The sequence below is a fragment of the Eptatretus burgeri genome, chromosome 9, assembly GCF_056783735.1.
Source record: "Eptatretus burgeri isolate ZD-2024b chromosome 9, Ebu_testis_v1, whole genome shotgun sequence".
In the NCBI taxonomy this organism is placed as follows: domain Eukaryota; kingdom Metazoa; phylum Chordata; class Myxini; order Myxiniformes; family Myxinidae; genus Eptatretus; species Eptatretus burgeri.
In genome coordinates, this window is record NC_140969.1 from 49,677,030 (window position 1) to 49,697,029 (window position 20,000).

The following is a 20,000-nucleotide window of genomic DNA, read 5'->3' on the forward strand; positions in this document are numbered from 1 at the left end:
CACGATATTCTAGAGGTGTGTCCACCTGCCTCTGAGATTCCTAGCCATTGCTTGAATCTCAGCCCAACTATATACTATCATCCCGGTGTTCCGTGTGCAGGGCAATACATCAATGTGTACTCTCCTGAAGATGGATGGTAAACTTGGTTTCCCATCTACTCGGATTCGTTGGTGGACATGGAAGATCCTACATTGTGCTTTGTGAAATGGAAGGGAGTTTTCAGAGGAATTCGTGCTAAATTACAAATGCCTGTCACCTTCAGTTCAACATCAGGTCTCGCCAGCCACTTCGTGAAAGACTTGGCTTAAAAACTTTTCTGGATGATCACTCCACCCTCTCACCCCCCCCCCCCAGAAGGTAGGAATAATTGGGTGCAGTAAAGATATAGTTAAATCTGACAGGAGAATAACATTCTTCCACTTAAAAACTACCTTGGGCCTAACTGGCAACCACATTCCTCAGGAAAAGCGGAAAAGCCATGTATATGCATACATAGGGTGTACCTAATAGGTCAATGGCGACCAGCTATTGGGAAGGCCTGGCTGGCAGATCTGAACGGGAAAGGCATACGAGAGGTGTTTTCATATATGGGAGGAAAAGCAGAACTTGCTATTTGCTTGCTTCGAATGAACTAAGCAAGTTTACTTCCTGAATTGCATCTGAACACAAGAGAGTGCAATCTATGAGAATAGATTTTATAATAATTTATCTTGCATAGAAAGCATACATTCATATCCCATGTCCTTTATGGTGTACTAACCTCTCCGTTGCCTCTTTTTCTCAACCGAACGTTTCTTACTTTTCGCCGAGTCATCAGGGTGGGGGGGGGGGGTGAGAGACAGAAAAATGTTTCATTTTCCTTCCGGTTATTTCATCATTTTGCTACAATCATCGAGTTATTGGGATTTTTATGACACGATGTTACACAATTGTATATTGGGTGGTGATGTGCACGCTGAACTGCAATGTTGCAATGCACCCGACTATCACGCATCATCATCCTCTGAGTAATGTCAATGGACACACTTTTCAGAATGATGATATTATTGTGTGCTGGGTGTCATCATGCTCACTTGATTGCCAAAGTTGATATTTAACTCGACTCGGTGCTGACATGAGCTTATGTAGATTTTTTTTTGTTTTTTTTTTAACCCTCATTTTATCAATCAGTTCAGCGTTTAAGCATTTTTGTGAACGGCCAACATCTTCGGAAGTTTATGCAATACGGGCTTCAAGATGCCAACTTTTTTTGGGCTGGCTGATCAGAAAGTTCTCCAAATCTTTCGTTGTGCACAGGCACACCCCTTTCTCTCGGGTACTTTTCCAAGTATTTCCTGCTTCTTTTCGAATCTTTGTGAGCCATTTTATGCTACAATCCTTACCTAGCACACACAAAATACGTTTATCCGCCTCTCTGAACCTCGTTGCTGGAGGTTTCTGCGCATTCCTACCGAGCATTTCAAAAGTCCCGTATTGACAGCTTACGTCATTTCAAGGTGAAAGCTTGGATTTACGTTACGTCCTCGTGTCCATCCAGTCGTCTTTTTGTTTCTTGAAGCATTGTCACCTGCTTCGACCCATCACTTGCTGCCTTTTGCATTTCGGTGCTTCTCGATTTCCAAGAAACTCTCAGTTCTTGATCGTAGATGTATTTATTATCCCCCCCCCCGCCCCGGAGGGAGGGAGCGGGATATTGTAATCGTCCGGTTTGTTTGTTTGTCTGTTTGTCTGTTAAGGCCCGGTCACACCTTGACGTTTTAGCCAACGTATGCCGATTTTTGAATTTTTTTTCTAAAACGCTGGCACACGTTGAATACGTTATGGGTAAGTTTTGATAACATTGAGAGCACGCTGAAAAACACTGCCATACGTCGTCGTACGCTGGCTTTAAACGTTGTACTTTTTGGTTGTCCTCAAATTTTTTCATGCTTGAAATTTCACGACGTATGCCGGCGTATGACTCACACGTTCCGCTACGCTGGCCACAAGTTGTATGCACGGTCTGCGATCGTTGACAGACGTCAACACATGCTACTTGTAAGTTAATCATAAGTTGAGACACGCCGAGGTAATGTTTAGCGTACCCGAAACTTATTTCTAACCTATGATTAACGTGTTGTTGGCACGTTACGCGATCGTTGCCACACATCGACAGACGTTACTTTTAAGTTACTCATAGGCTGAAAGACGTCGGTATAATGGATCGTCCTTGCGTCAGCGTCCACGGCCACGGCCAGGACACTTATTTGCAGCATTCTTCAAACTTTTCTTCGGCATGACGAGGATGTTCACACTTCGATGTCTAGCTTGGCTATGATTCCAATTGTCCATCGGCAGCGTCTATTTAAAATAGTCGAGTTTGAGCGTTTTAACACGTTCAGAAGAAACGCTTCAAATTTCCGAACCCCAGCATCAAAAAACAAAGGCGAGTGACAGCAATTTAAATCGTTCATTGTAAACAATGAAAATAGCTGAGTGGTACCGTTTGAAAGTCGTTGAGTGTAAAAAAAATCCAATTGTTGAGCGCAAGCGTCTACTTTCAATAGTGGAGATGCAGCCATTTAAATCGTTGAGTGGCAGCCTATGAATAGCAAACCCTACATCACCAGCAAAGATAAACTGCCGCACGATATGGATAAGTTAGGCTATCATTGGGCATAGTTTGTGAACGCCGGCTTCACGATAATTATTCGTTGGTATATCGTATCTATAAGTAATCAAAGCGCTCTATGCACATTATTAGTTCATTGTGCATTTGTCCAACCCGTTATGAATAGACCTAAATCGTAAAAACAAGCTATAGCTAATTGTTGAAAAAGCCCCATAAAAAATTAGCCACAAAGAACTTCGAACAATGGTGAAAAGATGTCTCCTACCCGTGGACACGCGGACGCAAGGACGATCCATCATAACCCACACCCTCCCCCTCACACTCGCCTACTACTGCCAACATGAACAAACTATTACTAATACTAATACTAATACTGATACTGATACTGTTACTGCTGACATGGACATCGACTCAAAAAGGACTCGAAAACACTGTTGGGTTAACCTTTTATGAGCAGCATTTTTATATACCAATTCCCAAAACCGCTGGGAACACGTCTTTATATGGCAGTTGTAAGTTAGAAACACGTTAATTTAGTTTTTTTTGTCGACCGGAAGACGTCATTGGAATACGTCTACATACGTCGATGTGTGTTGGGACTACGTACAGAATTGGTTCAAAGCACGTCAAACATAAGTTAGAAATAAGTTTCGCGTAAAACAGACATTACCGTGACGTGTTTCGACTTATGACTAGCTTATAAGTAGCGTTTGTGGACGTGTGTAAGCGTCCACATATCGTGTGTAAAACTTATCCCCATCGCATGCGGAACGTGTGTCATACGCCGAGTACGTCCAAAAATTTTGAACATGTTTAAAATTCCTTGACGTACTCTACTTACTACGACGTATGATAGCGTACTTTAGCGTTGTACTCACGTATACCAAACTTACTCATACCGTTTTTGACGTGCCCCAACGTTTTAGACACATTTTTCTTAGGTCGGCATACGCTGGCAAGATCGCCAAGGTGTGACCGCGATGTTGTCACTTCCATTTCTATGGCAGTTATGATTCGAATCGTTGTGCGTCAGCCTTTTAATAGGCTACGTCACGACATCGTCGGGTATGCATGCAACGCGCTATGCCTAAGTTAGACTATCGTTGGGCATCGGTTGTGTAGGCCGACAACAGGTTCAGCATTCGTTGGTATAAGTTATCTATAACACAACGAAACGTTCTGTGTCCGTTACCAATGCGTTATACATAAGACCAAGTCGCTATGAATACGTCCGAATCTTAAAAAAAAACATCAAAAGTTCAACGTAAGCCAGCGTTTTAGATACATTTTAATACGTTGCCATCGTTGGCTAAAACGTTAAGGTGTGACCGGGCCTTTAGCAACTTTATGGCAAAACGGCTTTAGCAAACACTATCAAATTTAAGCTACAGGTGGGAAATGAACCTTGGACGATCCCATTAACTTTTGGGTCCAATTGGATCAAAGGTCAAGGTCAAGGTCATGAAAAGATCAAAATCGTTTTTCGCCCATAACTTTGCCAAAAATGATCTGATTTACTTCAAACTAAGCTTCTAGTGAACCTTATTCTATTTGTCACTTAAAATCATTCCCATTCATGTAGTGAAAAATGCATATTTGTGAAGATCGGTAGGGTCCCAAAGATTTTATGCCTTGAATGGGTGGGATTTGTTGTGCCTGGCACCACTTGTTCATATTTAGTTTTACGTTTCAAATTTTTTTGTTCATCGTGTTTCAAACAGAAACCTAAAGAAACACTCAGTCATACTAGTACAAAGAAAAGTTGACTTGCATTGGTCTTCTAAAATGGTTATGGGAAGGGGGTGTCCCCACATCTTAACACAAGGTCAGAGTGCAAGTGGGTGCAAGTTTTTTGACACCAGGCTGTGAAACCTTTCCTCGTTTGGCAAGTATCTTTCACAGTGAATGAAAATGAACATCGGTCAAAATCCCATTCCCTTGTGCAGCAGAGAGCAATCGAGACCTGTTGTCAATAGCTCAAGAATAAAGTGCGAAACCATAACCAATGAGTTTTAACACATGATGTTTGCTGTTAATGAAAATGTAGCTTTGAAGGGGTTAAATGTGTATAATCATTTTGGCAAGTGTCTGTTTAGTGTACTTGTTTCCCTGTAGTCCCATTTTCTGCCTGTTGTCTCATAACCCTTTGTTCCACAAGTCCCCACACTTGTGGTTAAAATAAAATCTTCTGCCACACAGTTTAACGACTTGGCTAAGCGATGATGACAAAAGTCTTGCAACAAGTGGATCAATTAACAGGAACCACATCAATTTGAGTGTTTTCATTCAGTACTCGTCGTGCAATGCCAGACGATCATCCCCACCCTACCTTAGGCTGCGGATGCCTTTGTTTCTACCAGTACAGCTATCGGAGGTTGCAGCACATAATGGTGAAATGCACTTCATGCTCATGTGCAAAGTTCTTGTGTGTCATTAGTGTGCCATAATTGTTGCTGTGAAAGAGCCTGGTGCAGCAGAGGATGTTGAAGCAGTGTCTGTGTTATGATGGCAGTTTAGGTCTTGTGTTTATGGAGCAATGACCTTTTTGTCTTTGGCCAATTACAAATAAATAGTTGGTTACATTAAGCCCCACAGCTTGATCTGCTGCTGAACTCCTCCCCCCTCTTTTTCTCTACTGCCATGAACCCCTTAATTCCCCTGTACTATGTAGATGAGCACTTTTGTCGTACCTGGGGGGGATTTGTTTTTTTTTCCTTCTTGCTTTTGTTCTCAATTATGTGTTGTTAAGTTTGCCCGCCTGCACTGCACCAACACGTCCCCATTTTCCAGCGTAGTGAAACAGGAAGTAGGAATTGGGCCTGCCTTGCTCATAACACCACACAAGGTGCAGGAACATTGCCTTTGGTCCAATCACACACTGACTTTGTGGAAAATTGCAGATTAATGCTGCCCTCAGTCTTGTTAAAATTCGTGAATTGTTTGGACAGCAAGCGCACTCACGGCCACTGGACTTTAGGTGTACTGCGTGTTAGGTTGCATTGCTCAGTAAAGTTTTACAGGCAAGCAGTCGGCCCATAAAATCTGTTGTTTACCACATGGCAGGTCCCTGGTAGGGAACTTTTACAACCACAAAAGAATAGAACTCTCTGAAAGGCAGTGTGCAAAGCTGCTCTGACATTTTTACTGGAAACTTGAAAAATTTGTTTGCTTGGTGTTTGACCCGATGCCATTTGCTCAGACAGATTTAGCACTTTCTTTGAAAAGCCTCTTTCTTTCTCAATTTAATGGCAATAACAACATTGAGGTGTTGTATTACTGTGCTCCCCTGTCCATTTTGTGCATATCCCGTGAGCTTGATTGAAATATGCAACGTGTCGGAACATGTAGTCTGACGCTAAACAATTCGGTGAAGTCCATGATCTGTACCCAGATATCCATGGGGGCAGATTGCAAAGTGAAGCCTGCAAATCCAGTCGGTTCTCAAGATTATGAATAATTGCTCCATGGGCTGGTGGGTTGCTTGAGCAAAAATTAATAAAACGGGATTGTCCGCGAAAAGTAATAAAATTAATTTCAATGAGTGTTCCTTTAAAACTCAGGCAAGATTGAAGCATACACACCTTGCCTTATCAGTGAGTTTTCTCCAGCTATGTTGCTCTGTTGTCTGCTTGTTCTTATGAAAGCTCAAAAATACTTTGTCTTTCAATGCTGATATTTTGCATCACCTCCTCAATGCAAGTAAAGGAAGAGCTGATCAAATTTTGGTGCAATTGTATAACGGTGTGACAATGATGCCAGGTTGGAGTATGCAGCTACACCAACTTGGGAGTACAGAGGTTGAGGAAAGGGAAAATTTACACACTGCTTCAGTTTAACAACTACCACAGAGCTTATTAAATCTTGGTGCGTTTTTGAAATAGTATCAGGAAAGTCCCAGGTTCGATAATGCAGAAGTCTCACTGGCCGTGTCTGTGACTGACCTTTGACCTTGGAGATGTGAGATCATTTTAGTGTCACATTGGTGTTTAATATTTATCCATAATTTGGATATGGTGTTTCCTTGGGAAGTACAGATTGGTGGTGCCCATCTCCTCTCAGGACGTAGTCATACCCAAAGTTTGGAATGGGTATTTTCAGACAATGACCGGTGATCCTTTTGAAAGGTATCACACGATTGGTGTTGTTGCATATAAAGTGAGTTGTAAAAGAGGGTACAACCAGCTTAACTTTGTTTCTTGAAGCATGCCATGCTTTATGATATAACACCCCACCGATGAAGCACGATAAAGATAGTTTAGATCCAACTTTTTTTTTTCTTCAAAATGTTCAAAAATTATTTTTGTCCAAAACGCTCTCCGACACTCACTGATGAACCTCCGAAAGTTTGACGATAGTCCGTTTCCTATCTCTGAGTAAAATGATGACACAAACAGACAGACAGACAAACATCTCTCTTATAGTATATACGAAGAAATATCGCTCATTCTAAACACTCACTGACTGATATTAAAGTTTGGTCCCTTGCGGGTGACGTAGAAAGCTGAAATTATGTGTGCCGATGGACATCGAAGCCGATATGCCAGGAAAAAAAACACAGAACCATCGGAAAGCATCCGTTAATGAAAATATAAATAAATGAAAATAAATAAATTTTAAAAATAAATGAATAAAATGCAGGTGAGAGACCCGAGACAATGGGAAAGCACAGTAATTTTGTGTGCCGACGGACATTGAAGCTGATACACCAGGAAACAATCACAGAACCATTGGAAAGCATCCATAAATGAAAATATATATAAATGAAATTTTTTTTTTAAATAAGTGAAAAAAAAACAAATGCAGTTGAGCAACCCGAGACAATGGGAAGCACGGTTCATTTTTGCTTACAATGTGTAAGCAGTGAGACTAAAGATATATATGCCGTCTCTCCATAAGCAGTCAAACCCCACTAGTGTGTGTGTATACAAATGTATATGTATATGTATGTATATGTATATGTATATGTATATGTATATGTATATATATATATATTTATATATATTTATATATATATATATATATATATATATATATATATATATATATATATATATATATATATATATATATATATATGTTCTTCTTTCGGCTGCTCCCTTTAGGGGTCGCCACAGCGGATCATCCGTTATGATCCGCATACTGATTTGGCATAGGTTTTATGCCGGATGCCCTTCCTGACGCAACCCTGGTCGCCTCTTACGACACAGGGATAAGGATTGGGTTTCGCCATGATTCCGGGCTGCCCTATACCCTCTCATAGCGCGGCCCAGCACAGAGCTCCCGTCCTCAAGCGATCCTCCACCCAAGCCTCCGAGTAGCCGGATTACAGGTGCACGCCACTACGCCGGTTGTATATGTATGTACGAATGTATGTATATATATATATATATATATATGTATGTATGTAGGTATATATATATATATATATATATATATATATATATGTGTGTATGTATGTATGTAGGTGTATATATATATATATATATATATATATATATATATATATATATATATATATATGTATGTATGTAGGTATATATATATATATATATATATATATATATATATATATATATATGTATGTATGTATGTGTATGTAGGTATATATATATATATATATGTATGTGTATGTAGGTATATATATATATATATATGTATGTGTATGTAGGTATATATATATATATATATGTATGTGTATGTAGGTATATATATATATATATATGTATGTGTATGTAGGTATATATATATATATATGTATGTGTATGTAGGTATATATATATATATGTATGTGTATGTAGGTATATATATATATATGTATGTGTATGTAGGTATATATATATATATATATATATATATATATATATATATATATATATATATATATATATATATATATATATGTATATGTGTGTCTCACATGGTAAAACCGCATAATCCATAAAGAGCAACATTCTGTCTGCCATTCAGACAATTGTTCCTACAAATGCAAACCAAGAAAACAGAAGGCACATGATGTGATCGGTAGAGAAATTAACATGTAAACATGTGTGGAGTGTGACTTGCGCTCCCCCCGATCTCCAATGGATGCAAGTCCTGCACTTGCTCACACCAAGGCGTCACCTCAGATCCGGAGGCATCGGCTCGGCCACTCATGTCAAAAGACAGAGATTTATGGTTAATATTGATTAAACGTCAAACGGAGCCATCTATCCCGATTTCGGGCCTATTTGCACTTGTCAGGATGGCATACTACAAAAATATCTAACCAATGGTAACCACAGTCGTCGTTTAAATTCCAATTGTACGTTCTGGCTGTTATGGTGAGCATCAGCCAGAGATTGTCTCACATGGTAAAACCGCGTTATCCGCAAACAACAACAGTCCGTCAGCATGTGCAAATGAGGTTCTCCCAAGCATATACCCACCCCCCACCCCAACCTCAAGTCCTCACCCTTCCCCTGCCAATGCTAAGGCATCGATCCCCTTTACATACCCCAGCCTTCAACTTCCCCCCTCCACACCAAGAGTCCTCAACCCCCTCCTCCCCCCAAAGCATCACCCTCCCCCTTCCAAAGCTGTCCCATCTTTAGTCTCACTGCTCATAAAAGCAAACGGGCATTCCCACATCGAACCAGCAGAATATTTAACACTTTCTGTTCCCCTATTATGCTATCAACAACTTTACAGAAACCCGTCGTCATCGCCTGCCTGTTCAACTCACAATTTAAAGAGAAAATAGTCAGAAATAATAGCAAGTACCTGCATAATATCCACAATAAAAGTGCTGCTTGAGAGAAAAGGGTAAATTCTAAATTGGTGGTCAGAGTATAGAAATTTTGGGTGTAGTCAGGTGAACTCTCCAACCAATTGGTGGAACTTGCACACATGCATGGATGGATGGACGCATGCATGGCTCCTTTTATAGTGTAGACAACCAATCGGCTCTCACCTAATCAATTACCCCAGGTGGCTCAGATTGTATAAATAAATTGACTCCTCCCATGCTCTTTTCGTCAAAGAAAGCTGCATAAAGCAATCATGAAAAGTTACACAAGGTAAGCCCTTTGCCATTTTAAAGTCTATCCGAGTTCCTCGACAGCTGCAAAACGTTCACAGGTCGTAGAAACGTTCACACACCTCCTTATGAGGTCCAGGCCCATAAAATATACTAAGGGGTTGAAAATAGGCTCCCGCAAAGGAACGGAGGAAGAAGGGGAAAATGAAATTTGCAGGAACTGTGGATGGAATCGACGCTAATATCTGTGGAATCTGAATATTTGGTTGAGAGGGAAACGCCAGCTGTGCAGACAGGCAGTGCAGATTGGCAGCAGGTACGTCTGAGCTTTGCCTGGGTCTGGCCCCCTGCTGTGTCCATATTGCTCTGTGCCCACAGCTGCAGCACTGCGTACCTTCTCATATGGCTGCAGAAGTTGAACTTCACCATCTGGTACATTTCATTTCCTATCACTTCTTTAATTCCCTCTTTTTGTTTAATGCAAGCCATTGTGCAGTTGAGATGTATGTAAATTTCTTTCCCCTGGCATGTATTATTTTCAGTGGTAGCAAGATTACTCACTTGGTGGAATGCCAGGCTATCTGCTTTCAATTTTAAATTTTCTTAATGTTCGAAACCTGGCTACGAAGCATCATTCTATTGTTGTGGACTTGTGGTGGCAGCCTCTTGGCAAGTAAAATCAAGATCGGTATCCTCTTGGCTCGCACTTTGTTGCACTTGAACATCGCATTGTATTCCTTGGAAAAGTAGACAGTGTGTGACGGGACCAGGGTCAAATTCCAAATTCCTCGTGGGAGTCGATTTTAGGGTTAATCACTCCCACCACCAATCCTAATATGACTTTTCCTGCTCTGTAGTCACCTTGAGTCTGTGGTTTAACGAATCCATAAACCTTCTGTGGAGAATCCTCCCATGGGGGAAAAGAGCGAATGAAAAGTTAAAATAACCCAAGTTTGACATTTATTGGTGTCAACGAAGTTTCTTTGCCGTCGGATCTTCTCAACTTCGCTGACATATTTCGTTATCATGAGGGAAGAGTAATTTTTACTTTTATTATCCCAGTCAGGTTCGTATCCCAATTTGTACGCCGCGTTCGCTTTTTCTTTGTTACGTGTTTATTCTTTCGTTGTCCTAGTTGAGCAATGATCGATTGGCAGATTCATCGGCATCGTGATTTAAGACATTTTGCCAACAAGCGAAAGTACAGAGCACACACACTATGGAAATCTCCCAATGTGTGGTTGGGTGAATCTTGTCCTGCTATTTGAGGCAATAACTTTCATTTTGCAGATTTTTTTTTCTGAAAATGGTAAGATAGTTTGAAAGACTAAATTCTGGCTTTGTGTAAACTCATGTCGGTGGTAGCAGGGAGATGTGGAGGGGAACGCATTGGTTGTGGATTAAAATGTAAGGGATTATTATTTTGATCTGTTAAGATTTTAATTAGCTCTTTAATTGTTTCTCAAATTTCTGCCATTCTAAGTAATCGAAGACTTTTTCAGCACGTGGGTCATGTGCTGTTCTTGCTGATTGGGGTGGGGGGGGGGGGGGAGGACGATGACACTTGACAGAATTGCTCAAGACCATTCTTCCACCATCTCTGCATTCCACCTCAAAATGATTTCTCCCAGATGATATGTTGCATTCACCCGGCCGGGCCTCACTGCCTACCTGTCTTAGGCGATGCTCAAAGGCATCCGTTTCCCAGCATAGCTGTTGGCAAAGCATAGTTCCGATTCCAAGCCCGTCTCTGAGATTTCTATCGAGAAGGAGTCCCGGCAGACATCGAGCGCCGCAGGTAGTCCAGAATGTTAGGGTCCGTCCTGAGCACAGCCTGCTTGCTGACATCTGGTCGCCTTACTGACTCCCATATTTCTAGCCACGGTTTCCTGTGTGCGTCCAACCTGGAGAAATTCAGTAGCATGATAGCTTTCATCCTGTGTCGGTTTATGATGACCTGGCACGGTGTTGAAAAGTAATTAAATTTTCGAAAGTGATATTTCTTTAAAGGGATTTTGACTGTCACATACTGATACATTTTCCAATGAAGTGTCAGCTTTGTGATGCATGTGTCGAGCGATGTGCATTATGTTTTTGGACAACTATTTAAAAAAAATAATAATAATACTAACATGTAACCACTAATCATACTGACTTTTCTTTTGCACAGGATAACTGTAGCAATGACTGTTTGGGTGAATTATTCAAACGAATCCCAAATGTGGTGGGCTTTCACTGTCAGTTTCCCAAAGTATTTCGATTTTGTTATTTGAACACAAGGATCCCAGGTTGAAATGAAGAACTTCAACCGTGCCGATGAGCCGCCGCAGCTCTCTCCGAGAGGAAAATCGTGTGAAGGACGCTTTAAAACTTGTGCCCATTGTGCACTGACATTTTAATGACCTCTCACTCCAAGTTCACCATTTTCCTCGCACTTAGCTGCATATCAGTGAATTTTTTTTCTGTTTTTCAGCAGACGCGTTAAGTCTGTCAGATAGAGCATGCTTGCAGCTCTTGCCTGTTGCTGGTGTTATCATTCGAGTTTCTTCGGCCTCAAAGGCCATGGAAAAAGTACACCCAAGAGGTTTTAATTAGGAGTGCCTTATGCTAAGCCCTGGAGTGCAGTCTTTTGCTTTAGCCCAAGTGGTTTGGCAAAAAAAAAATTTTTTTTAAAGCACCGAAGTATTTTCCCCTCCTCGGCACCTCGCGCAGCCACTGTTGAGAGCAAAATGGGATCCACCTGTTACAGGCTTGACGAAGATGCGTTCGTGCGGGAGATGATGAGGAGCAGAGGATGGCCACGCCTGGCTGAGCAAGCCTGCTGCGTAATGTCATTCCACGCAATAGCCTTTGCCACCCCACCCAATCTTGTGGGAGCAGTGGGGTGCTTGTCTGCGGATAAGCAGATGCGGTCGGTTTGCTCCTGCTATTCCTCTGAGGAGATTCTTCCATTTCACATGCAAACCCTCCCCCAACTCAACCCCCCCCCCCCAAGCCTTTCGCCGCCGACATTCCCCGTGGCTTTGGTTTTCTCTCAAATCTCCGTTGGTCCTCCTGTCTTTATGGCAACCGTGCGTGGTTTGTGGATCGAGAGACGGCAAAATTGAGGAAAGGTGTTTTTTTTTTTTTTTTTGTGATATTCACTCGGGACTTTACCGTTTTATTGTTTTTCAAACCATTCATAGTCATTCCTGGTGGAGTGGCCTGCAAATAATTGTGATTTTTGTTGAGACAAGCACAATTCCTTTGCATGGTAAAGCCATACGGCACGGCACTTGGAAAGGAGACCCGACCCAAGGAAAGTTTTGCTAGCTGCGGATACCAGGATTATGCTTCGACACTAAAATCGTTTTCCAACATAGTGTTTGACCTTAACCAGATGAGGTACAATCGTTTGAGCAATAACAACATTTTCACAGCTTTTCGCACTCGATGTCCATTCTAGTTTAATGCTGTCGAGTACATTCACGTCGCAGAATTGTTCTCGTTTTGAATATTTTTGAACAGCGAGTGATCGTCTGTGGAAGGAGGGATGTTTTTCATCGATTCCACTCCTCACCCACAACCGCTCGCTCCTTTAATTCGATATTCGCTTTGAACAGTAGATTATTGCGCTTTCGGGATGTAATTGAGCGAATGAGAATTTCGAGACTGCTACGGGCCAAGGCAACGGTCTTGATGCGAAAGGGATGGAATGATGTCGGGAAAAGTGAGGCAACTTTGTTTTGTGAACCTTTTTCTCGATTTATTTGCTTGCATTGACGAGGATTATTACAAAACATACGTATGAATAATGAAACGAAGACATAAAAATTGTTTGTATCGGCCAGTGGAAATTGGTAAGCAAAGAAAACATTCCTCAAGCCAAATGACAGAATGAATATGGAGATGGAGGGAAGGGGAAGCGAAGTATATTTTCCAAGGAAGCCAAGCGACAAAATAAGGATGAAAATGAACGGGAGGATAAAGGAAGGAAAATCTTTAAATTTATTTCTTCGGCATTTGCAGTTAGTTCCAGCGCGCAGCTTAATCCACTTTAAGAACGTCAACGATGACCGGTGTTAACCTGTGTGCGTGTGCACGAGTTTGTGTGTCGTCATTATGCCTGGTGTTGGCTCAATGGTTTGGGTGGCGGGCTTTGGATCCTCGGGTCCTGAGTTCAAGTCCCGCTCAGCTGTTGAATTAATACCAGGTGGGGTTAACTCGGCCTGTCATCCTTCCGAGGTCAGCAAAATGAGTGCCAGCTTGCTGGGATCCTGTGTCGGAGTGGCGACCCGTCCAGGATTGTGCCCAATAGCCAAGGAGACTGCTTAGGCAGCACTAACGCTCTGCACAGAGTATGGTCACAATCTCCTTCTCCTCCTCCTCCTCCTCCTCCTCATTTGCCGGGCATTTTCTTTTCATCTTGTAGGTCGAGTGTGTTTTTGAGTCCACACAGAAACGTGGAACACAGTGAGCTATTCACCTTGCGCACACGGTACAGGTCGGACAATTTGTAATGTGACTGTGCCGATGCTAGATAACCTGTGCCTACGATCTGGGAAGGCGTTCGCAGGGAGTGTTTTTTTTAAATTTCATCTCGTGGGGAGGGTGGGGGAGGGGGCTGAGCGTGTTTTTGGGCTCTGCTAATTTGGAGTTGTTGGAAAAGGGAAATCGCGTTTGAGCTTGAATCCGACCTTTTTAAATCACGCCGTGTAATTTGACGTTTGAATGTTATTGATAGCGAGCTGTCGAATACATGTATGCATCCCACGCAGGATTTCAGTTTTTGTTTTTTGCAGTCTTGAGACTACCCTGCTGAGACTAGACCGAGTCTTCTTTGCTGTGAGAGGGAGGAAAAAAAACTCAGCACGTTTTCTCTCTTGTGTACTTGCCTCGGCTAACTTCCAATAGTAACCGTGGTATTAATGTTAAAAATAACAACCCACCTCCAGCAGAGTCTCACGTGTTTGTCTGCCACCCATCGAGTTGCTAGCTCTGTGCCTGGCAACGTGTTGTGCACGATCTGTTGTGGCTCACCCCATATTGTGGTTTTCTCCAATGCTCCGTATTCCGAAAATTTAAGGTTTCCTTGGCTCTGTGATTGAATGGAGCAGCATCTGGACAAGCGTAGTGGTGCCAGCTGCTTCTAATGTTCCCAATGTAGCTGGACCTGCTTTTGAATGCCAGCTTTCCAAGTCTATAGCTGTCACTCTCGAGTTTTTATTTATTTATTTTTTGTCTGCTAAAATGCTTCAATTAAAACCCCACCAGCACATGCTGTTCACCAAGATACCTTAAAAACATATCGACTCTTTCAGCCGAACAACAAAGCTTCTCTTCCGCTACGTTAATGGTGATGCACAAACGTGTTTTCTGTCCACATTTCTTTGTGTTTTAGTGCATGGCTTGTTTTGGGGTGAAGCCGCCACATTTTGTGTTTCAGAAAACAAATTTAATGAATTTTATTTATTTATTTCCCAAAAAGTGTTATATGCGTTACAAAATTTGAAAAATCCTTTCTTAAACCATCTTTTGGAAATTCAAATGTGCATATAGATGTACGATAACCAAACGAAGACAGGAGGGATTATACAGAGTTGAACAAAAATGGACATCGCCCCTCTCTCTTGTTCCCTCTTTTGTGCTCGTGCTCTATCATTTGTTCTTTACAATACACCTCCATGGGATTCATAGGATTTACTTTTGCTTCATTCTTGTATTTATTATTGTTATGAGAGTGAATGTTACTTGCATCATGTTTCAAAACAGGAATAGTGGAAACCCCCCTGCCTTAAATAAACGCCTCCGTAACAAAGGTATTTGTTGATTTTTAAAAAATAAAAATCTTATAATCCAACAATTGCTGCCAAAGTGACATTTCAGTCAGTTGGGATGGTGGGCCGGGTCATCGTCACAGCAGCGATCTCTCACGGTTGTCCAGCACATTCGGAGTTAAAGGCAAACTCGTCATGCGCGCTGCACCGGTATGTCACATGATTGGTGGTGTGCACGTGCCCTGCGTGATTGATGCCATACCGTTCCGACACAAATTCCACAATTTGGAGCTTGACCTAATTTTTAAGGGTGCGTTAACAATATACGTCTTTTTGTCTTAAATCTCATGCTTGTGAGTAATAAACTCCACCGGTATTAAAGTTTAATTTAACTTTGTCGATGTTTACAAAGTTGACAAGGCATCGTCTTGATATTGCTACAAGAAACTTGGTTTTGTTCAATTTTGATTGGTTTGTCCATTTTGTTCTTGTGTGTACAGGAGGGAAGGTACCTGGCGGACAACTGGGCCTTGAAGTATCGTTTTCCAAGCTCGAGCTCAAGGCTTGCAACACCGTTGCCGTGTGGGCCCTCTCAGGAGCTTTGGCTTCGCTCGAAGCGCACATCCATTTGCCAGGTTGTGTTCTTATGCCGTCTACATCTGCCTGAGTAATTGTGCATTTGAGATTAGCTTTTTTTCTCACTGTTGTTTCTCAGAATGATTGAATTGTAAAAGTTGATCCCGTGAACTTATTTTCAAATTTCATGAACCTGTTTATTTCCGTCGTCGTATTCTGTTGGGTCGTCGGTGCAGAGGGCCACTCTCGTGAATTGTAGCCACGATCTCTTAATTTTGAAGGCACTCCAAATAGCTTGGCTCTTGAGTTGCAGTGATCGTTTGGAGAGGCAATTAAAAAAGCAGCGTGTTTGACCGCTTCTGAAACGCAAACATTATGGGGCGACCGTTGCGAACACAACGGCTAAATTGTGTTTGTGTTCCACCTTGCCGTGAACACTGAGCCTTACTGCACGTTCTATGGCTTACTCTCCAGCCCCATGGAGTTTTGCTTGCTTTTCAAATTGGCGTTAAGTGCCAGAGATGTCAGCGCTACTGGATTTGATAAATGGAAAGCATTTTGATCGCTCTGAGTGATGTGTTCTTTGCTTGGCAAAGACACTCCCCTCCCCCCACCCACCACTTCCATCTGTGCATAATATTGTTTTGGATAACAAGGGCCTTTTTCACTCGGGCCGGGACGTGTGGATCGCTTTAATCAGTATTTTGCTGTAATGTGAGCTGACCAATTGTACGGCTGATGAAGAAAAAGGTGGTTGGTTGAACTTCATGTGATGAAAATTAGTCTGACGTGTTTGCAGGTACAGCGCTTTTGTTCGTGAAGTGAGAAAGTTTAAATCGTATCCGTGTGCTCAGTTTTCCGTCCATCCTTGTCAGTTTGCTTTCGTGACCCAGTGCTCCCAGCAGAGGCCATGCCTGATTATCTTCCTCATGTTAATTTATTTTAATTCACTGGTTGAATTTATTACCTCCGCCACCGAATGTGAAGGAGGTTATGTTTTCACCCCTCTTTGCCTCTGTGTTTGTCTCTCTGTCTGTCTGTCTGTCTGTCTGTCTGTGTGCAGGATATCTCAAAAAGTTGTGGACGGATCTGGATGAAATTTGGTGGGCAGGTTGGGTGTGTGGCAAGGACGAACTGTTTATAATTTGGTGAATATCCGGATCCAGATGTGATAATTTTTAAAGTGATTCTTCAGCATTAAGAGATACGGCCAAAAATGATAAATTGCCCAATATCTCAAAAGCTTGTTGATGAATTTGGAAAAAAACTTGGTGGACACGTTGGTTGTGTGACCACAACAAATTGATTCAATTTTGGTGAAGATCCAAATCTGGATCCGGATGTACCGGTAATAATTTTTTTATGTGATTCTTCACCATTGAGAGAAAGGGCGAAACAGATATATAGCACGACATCTCAAAAAGTTGTGGATGGATTCAGACACAACTTGGTGGACAGGTTGGGTGTTGACCACAACAAATTGATTCGATTTTGGTGAAGATCTGGATCTGAGAATTATTTAATTTTTAAAGTGATTCTTCATCACTGAGAGATGGGGCCAAACACAATATATAGCATTTAATTTCAATAATGTATTGTGCCAGATATGTTATCGTGAATCAGGCATTACGGATTGGAGGTATGCACTGTGCACTCTACCGAGTGCCCTTCTAGTTTCCAAAAGTGTTAACGCTACCGTTTATAACTAGGTTTTGTGACATAATTTTCTTTTAGTTTAAAACAAAGCTTGTTTTGTGACTGTTGTTGCATTATTTCAGAGATTCGAAAGTGGCTCTGGCATACATATTTCTTCTGGGATTCAATTTTTGATAATTACCGGATGTATCCACCTTGACTTGAGTTCCACAGAAAAAAAAACCCAGCAAGTAGCTTACTGTGTGTGTGTGTGTGTGTGTGTGTGTGTGTGTGTGTGTGTGTGTGTGTGTGTGTGTGTGTGTGTTTGTGTGTTTGTGTGTGTGTGTGTGTGTGTGTGTGTGTGTGTGTGTGTGTGTGTGTGTGTGTGTGTGTGTGTGTGTGTGTGTGTGTGTGTGTGTGTGTGTGTGTGTGTGTGTGTGTATATATCAGGAGCATCTCTGTTGTTAGCCACTTTGTCTGCATAGTGACCTGTTCCTTTCATCTGGAGTGACGGCCGTAAGAACCTGCCAACTGCAGGGCTCTGGCGATGACATGGGGTGCATCAGGAGTTTGGTTATTTTCCTCTGAAGCTCCCTGCTGCCACCATGGCAGCTCTGAGTGATAGAGTGGAGGATTGGCCCAAACCATGGAGATCGATTGGCAGCATGTTGGCCTCGTTTTTATTTGAGTTAAACGCCTGAATATTTGGACGTGTTTTATTGTTGGGTTTTGGTTCCGCCTCGGTTTCCAATGGCTGGAGTTCATTGAAGATGTGGCATTTGCTCCATTCCTCCTCCCACCCCCTCGTATCCCTCTTCTTGTCTACGCCACCCTGGGGACGCTCGGATTTCATGCATGAGTGATGTGAAACTTTCCCCCACAATGAACTTTGTTTCCATGCTTGAATTTACAAGTGTTTGAGAAAATCTTCTCCCCAGGCCTCTACAGCACCGTATGTTTTCACAAATAACCCCATTTTGCATTGAAGGCAATTGTTAATGATGCTGGGTACCAATGCCCCATGTGTTGGCCTCACATGAAACCAAGCGCAAGTGTCTTGTGAATTCCCAGACTCGCAACGACCTGCTGGCTTTAAGATGAAATGTTTTGATATTTTGATTTAAGAAAAGCAGTTTAATCCCAGATCATTCAACTTCCCTTCATCCTTCCAGGAACAATATATCTGTGTTAACACTTTGTCCTGGTTATGTTTTCAGGTACAGGTCAGTCTGGAGAGCAGGGCATCATACCCTTGTTCCAAGGACCCACAAGCACAGCGGTCTTGTACCGGCCCAACTGGCTCCACCAGGAGAATGAGCTGGAGTCCCAGACAGGAGGAGCCCATTTTGTAACACTCACACTACAGATCCCTCATGATATGTCCTCATCATCGTTCAGCACAGGTAATTTTGGAATGTCACGTCTGTGCACAATGGTACGAGAACATTTAATCTTGTCCTGCTGCATGGCTGATCTGTTTAGTTGCAACGATTTAGCAAACAGAACTTGAGGTTTTGGTGGTAGTGTTATCTATTATAGATATTGATCTCAGGATTAGAGCTTGTACATTAATCATGTGCATGACAAAGGCAATAGTAGACATCAGTTAAATTTATTGAATCTGATTTGCGTGATCATTAGTGAACAATGGATCAATGCATATACAGTGTAGTCTGTAGGAATTGAACCTGGGTTCCAAGCACGGTGAGCTATCAGTGCAGATGGGAATGCGAAACAGGCCAAAAGACTGTGCACAAAAAAGGCAATGTGTTCTTACGAGGGAGGAGAAGGAAATGGGAATAAGCCACTTATACGTCATACCTGCATCATATTCACATTCCATTATCTGTTCACTTAAGGTAATGTCTCATCAACATCACCTCATCAACAAGCATTCTCTTATATTTTTCCTGTATGCTCCGAACATGTAAATCCCATTTACTCGATGGCCATTAAACGGTCCATAGAGTTTATATGGCCGTGATGAAAGCTCAAAGGAGGTTTTACAAAAGATAAATGGGAATCTTATACCGTCGCATGATTGCAAGTGGTTGGATAGCTTTCTTTATGTTCCTAAAGAAGAAAGATTTTTTTTCCACCATATGGCATGCCATAATGGCTATAGTTCAAAGACCAATCTGTCCATCAAATGCTTCATCACATGCCCTTTATGCCCTTGTTACAGTTATCCAGTTCAAGTCCATGTGTGGGGTCAGTGTCAAAGATTTGCATTGATGAGACACCACTCCAGCACTGGGAAGGCAGTGGTGCTGGTGTTTTTATGGTTAATGTACATGTGCTTTACTCTATTTATTTATTATAAAAAATATTATATAAGAGCGAGGCTCATGGAAGAGCTAGGTTAAATTGATGATGTGTGTCATGGGCCAACAAATGGGCACAACC

At 41.9% G+C, this 20,000-nt stretch overlaps 1 protein-coding gene across 5 annotated transcripts in view; it reads left to right on the forward strand.

Annotated features, from left to right (window-relative positions):
• The window catches only part of VPS13B (vacuolar protein sorting 13 homolog B), a 616,840-nt gene that overhangs the window by 228,950 nt on the left and 367,890 nt on the right, over positions 1-20,000 (forward strand). For all 5 annotated transcript variants that reach the window (XM_085896658.1, XM_085896654.1, XM_085896653.1 and 2 more), the window contains 2 exons: positions 15,884-16,018; positions 18,812-18,997. In XM_085896658.1, coding sequence (XP_085752784.1) covers positions 15,884-16,018; positions 18,812-18,997 — 321 coding nt within the window. The remainder of the gene's footprint in view (positions 1-15,883; positions 16,019-18,811; positions 18,998-20,000) is intronic.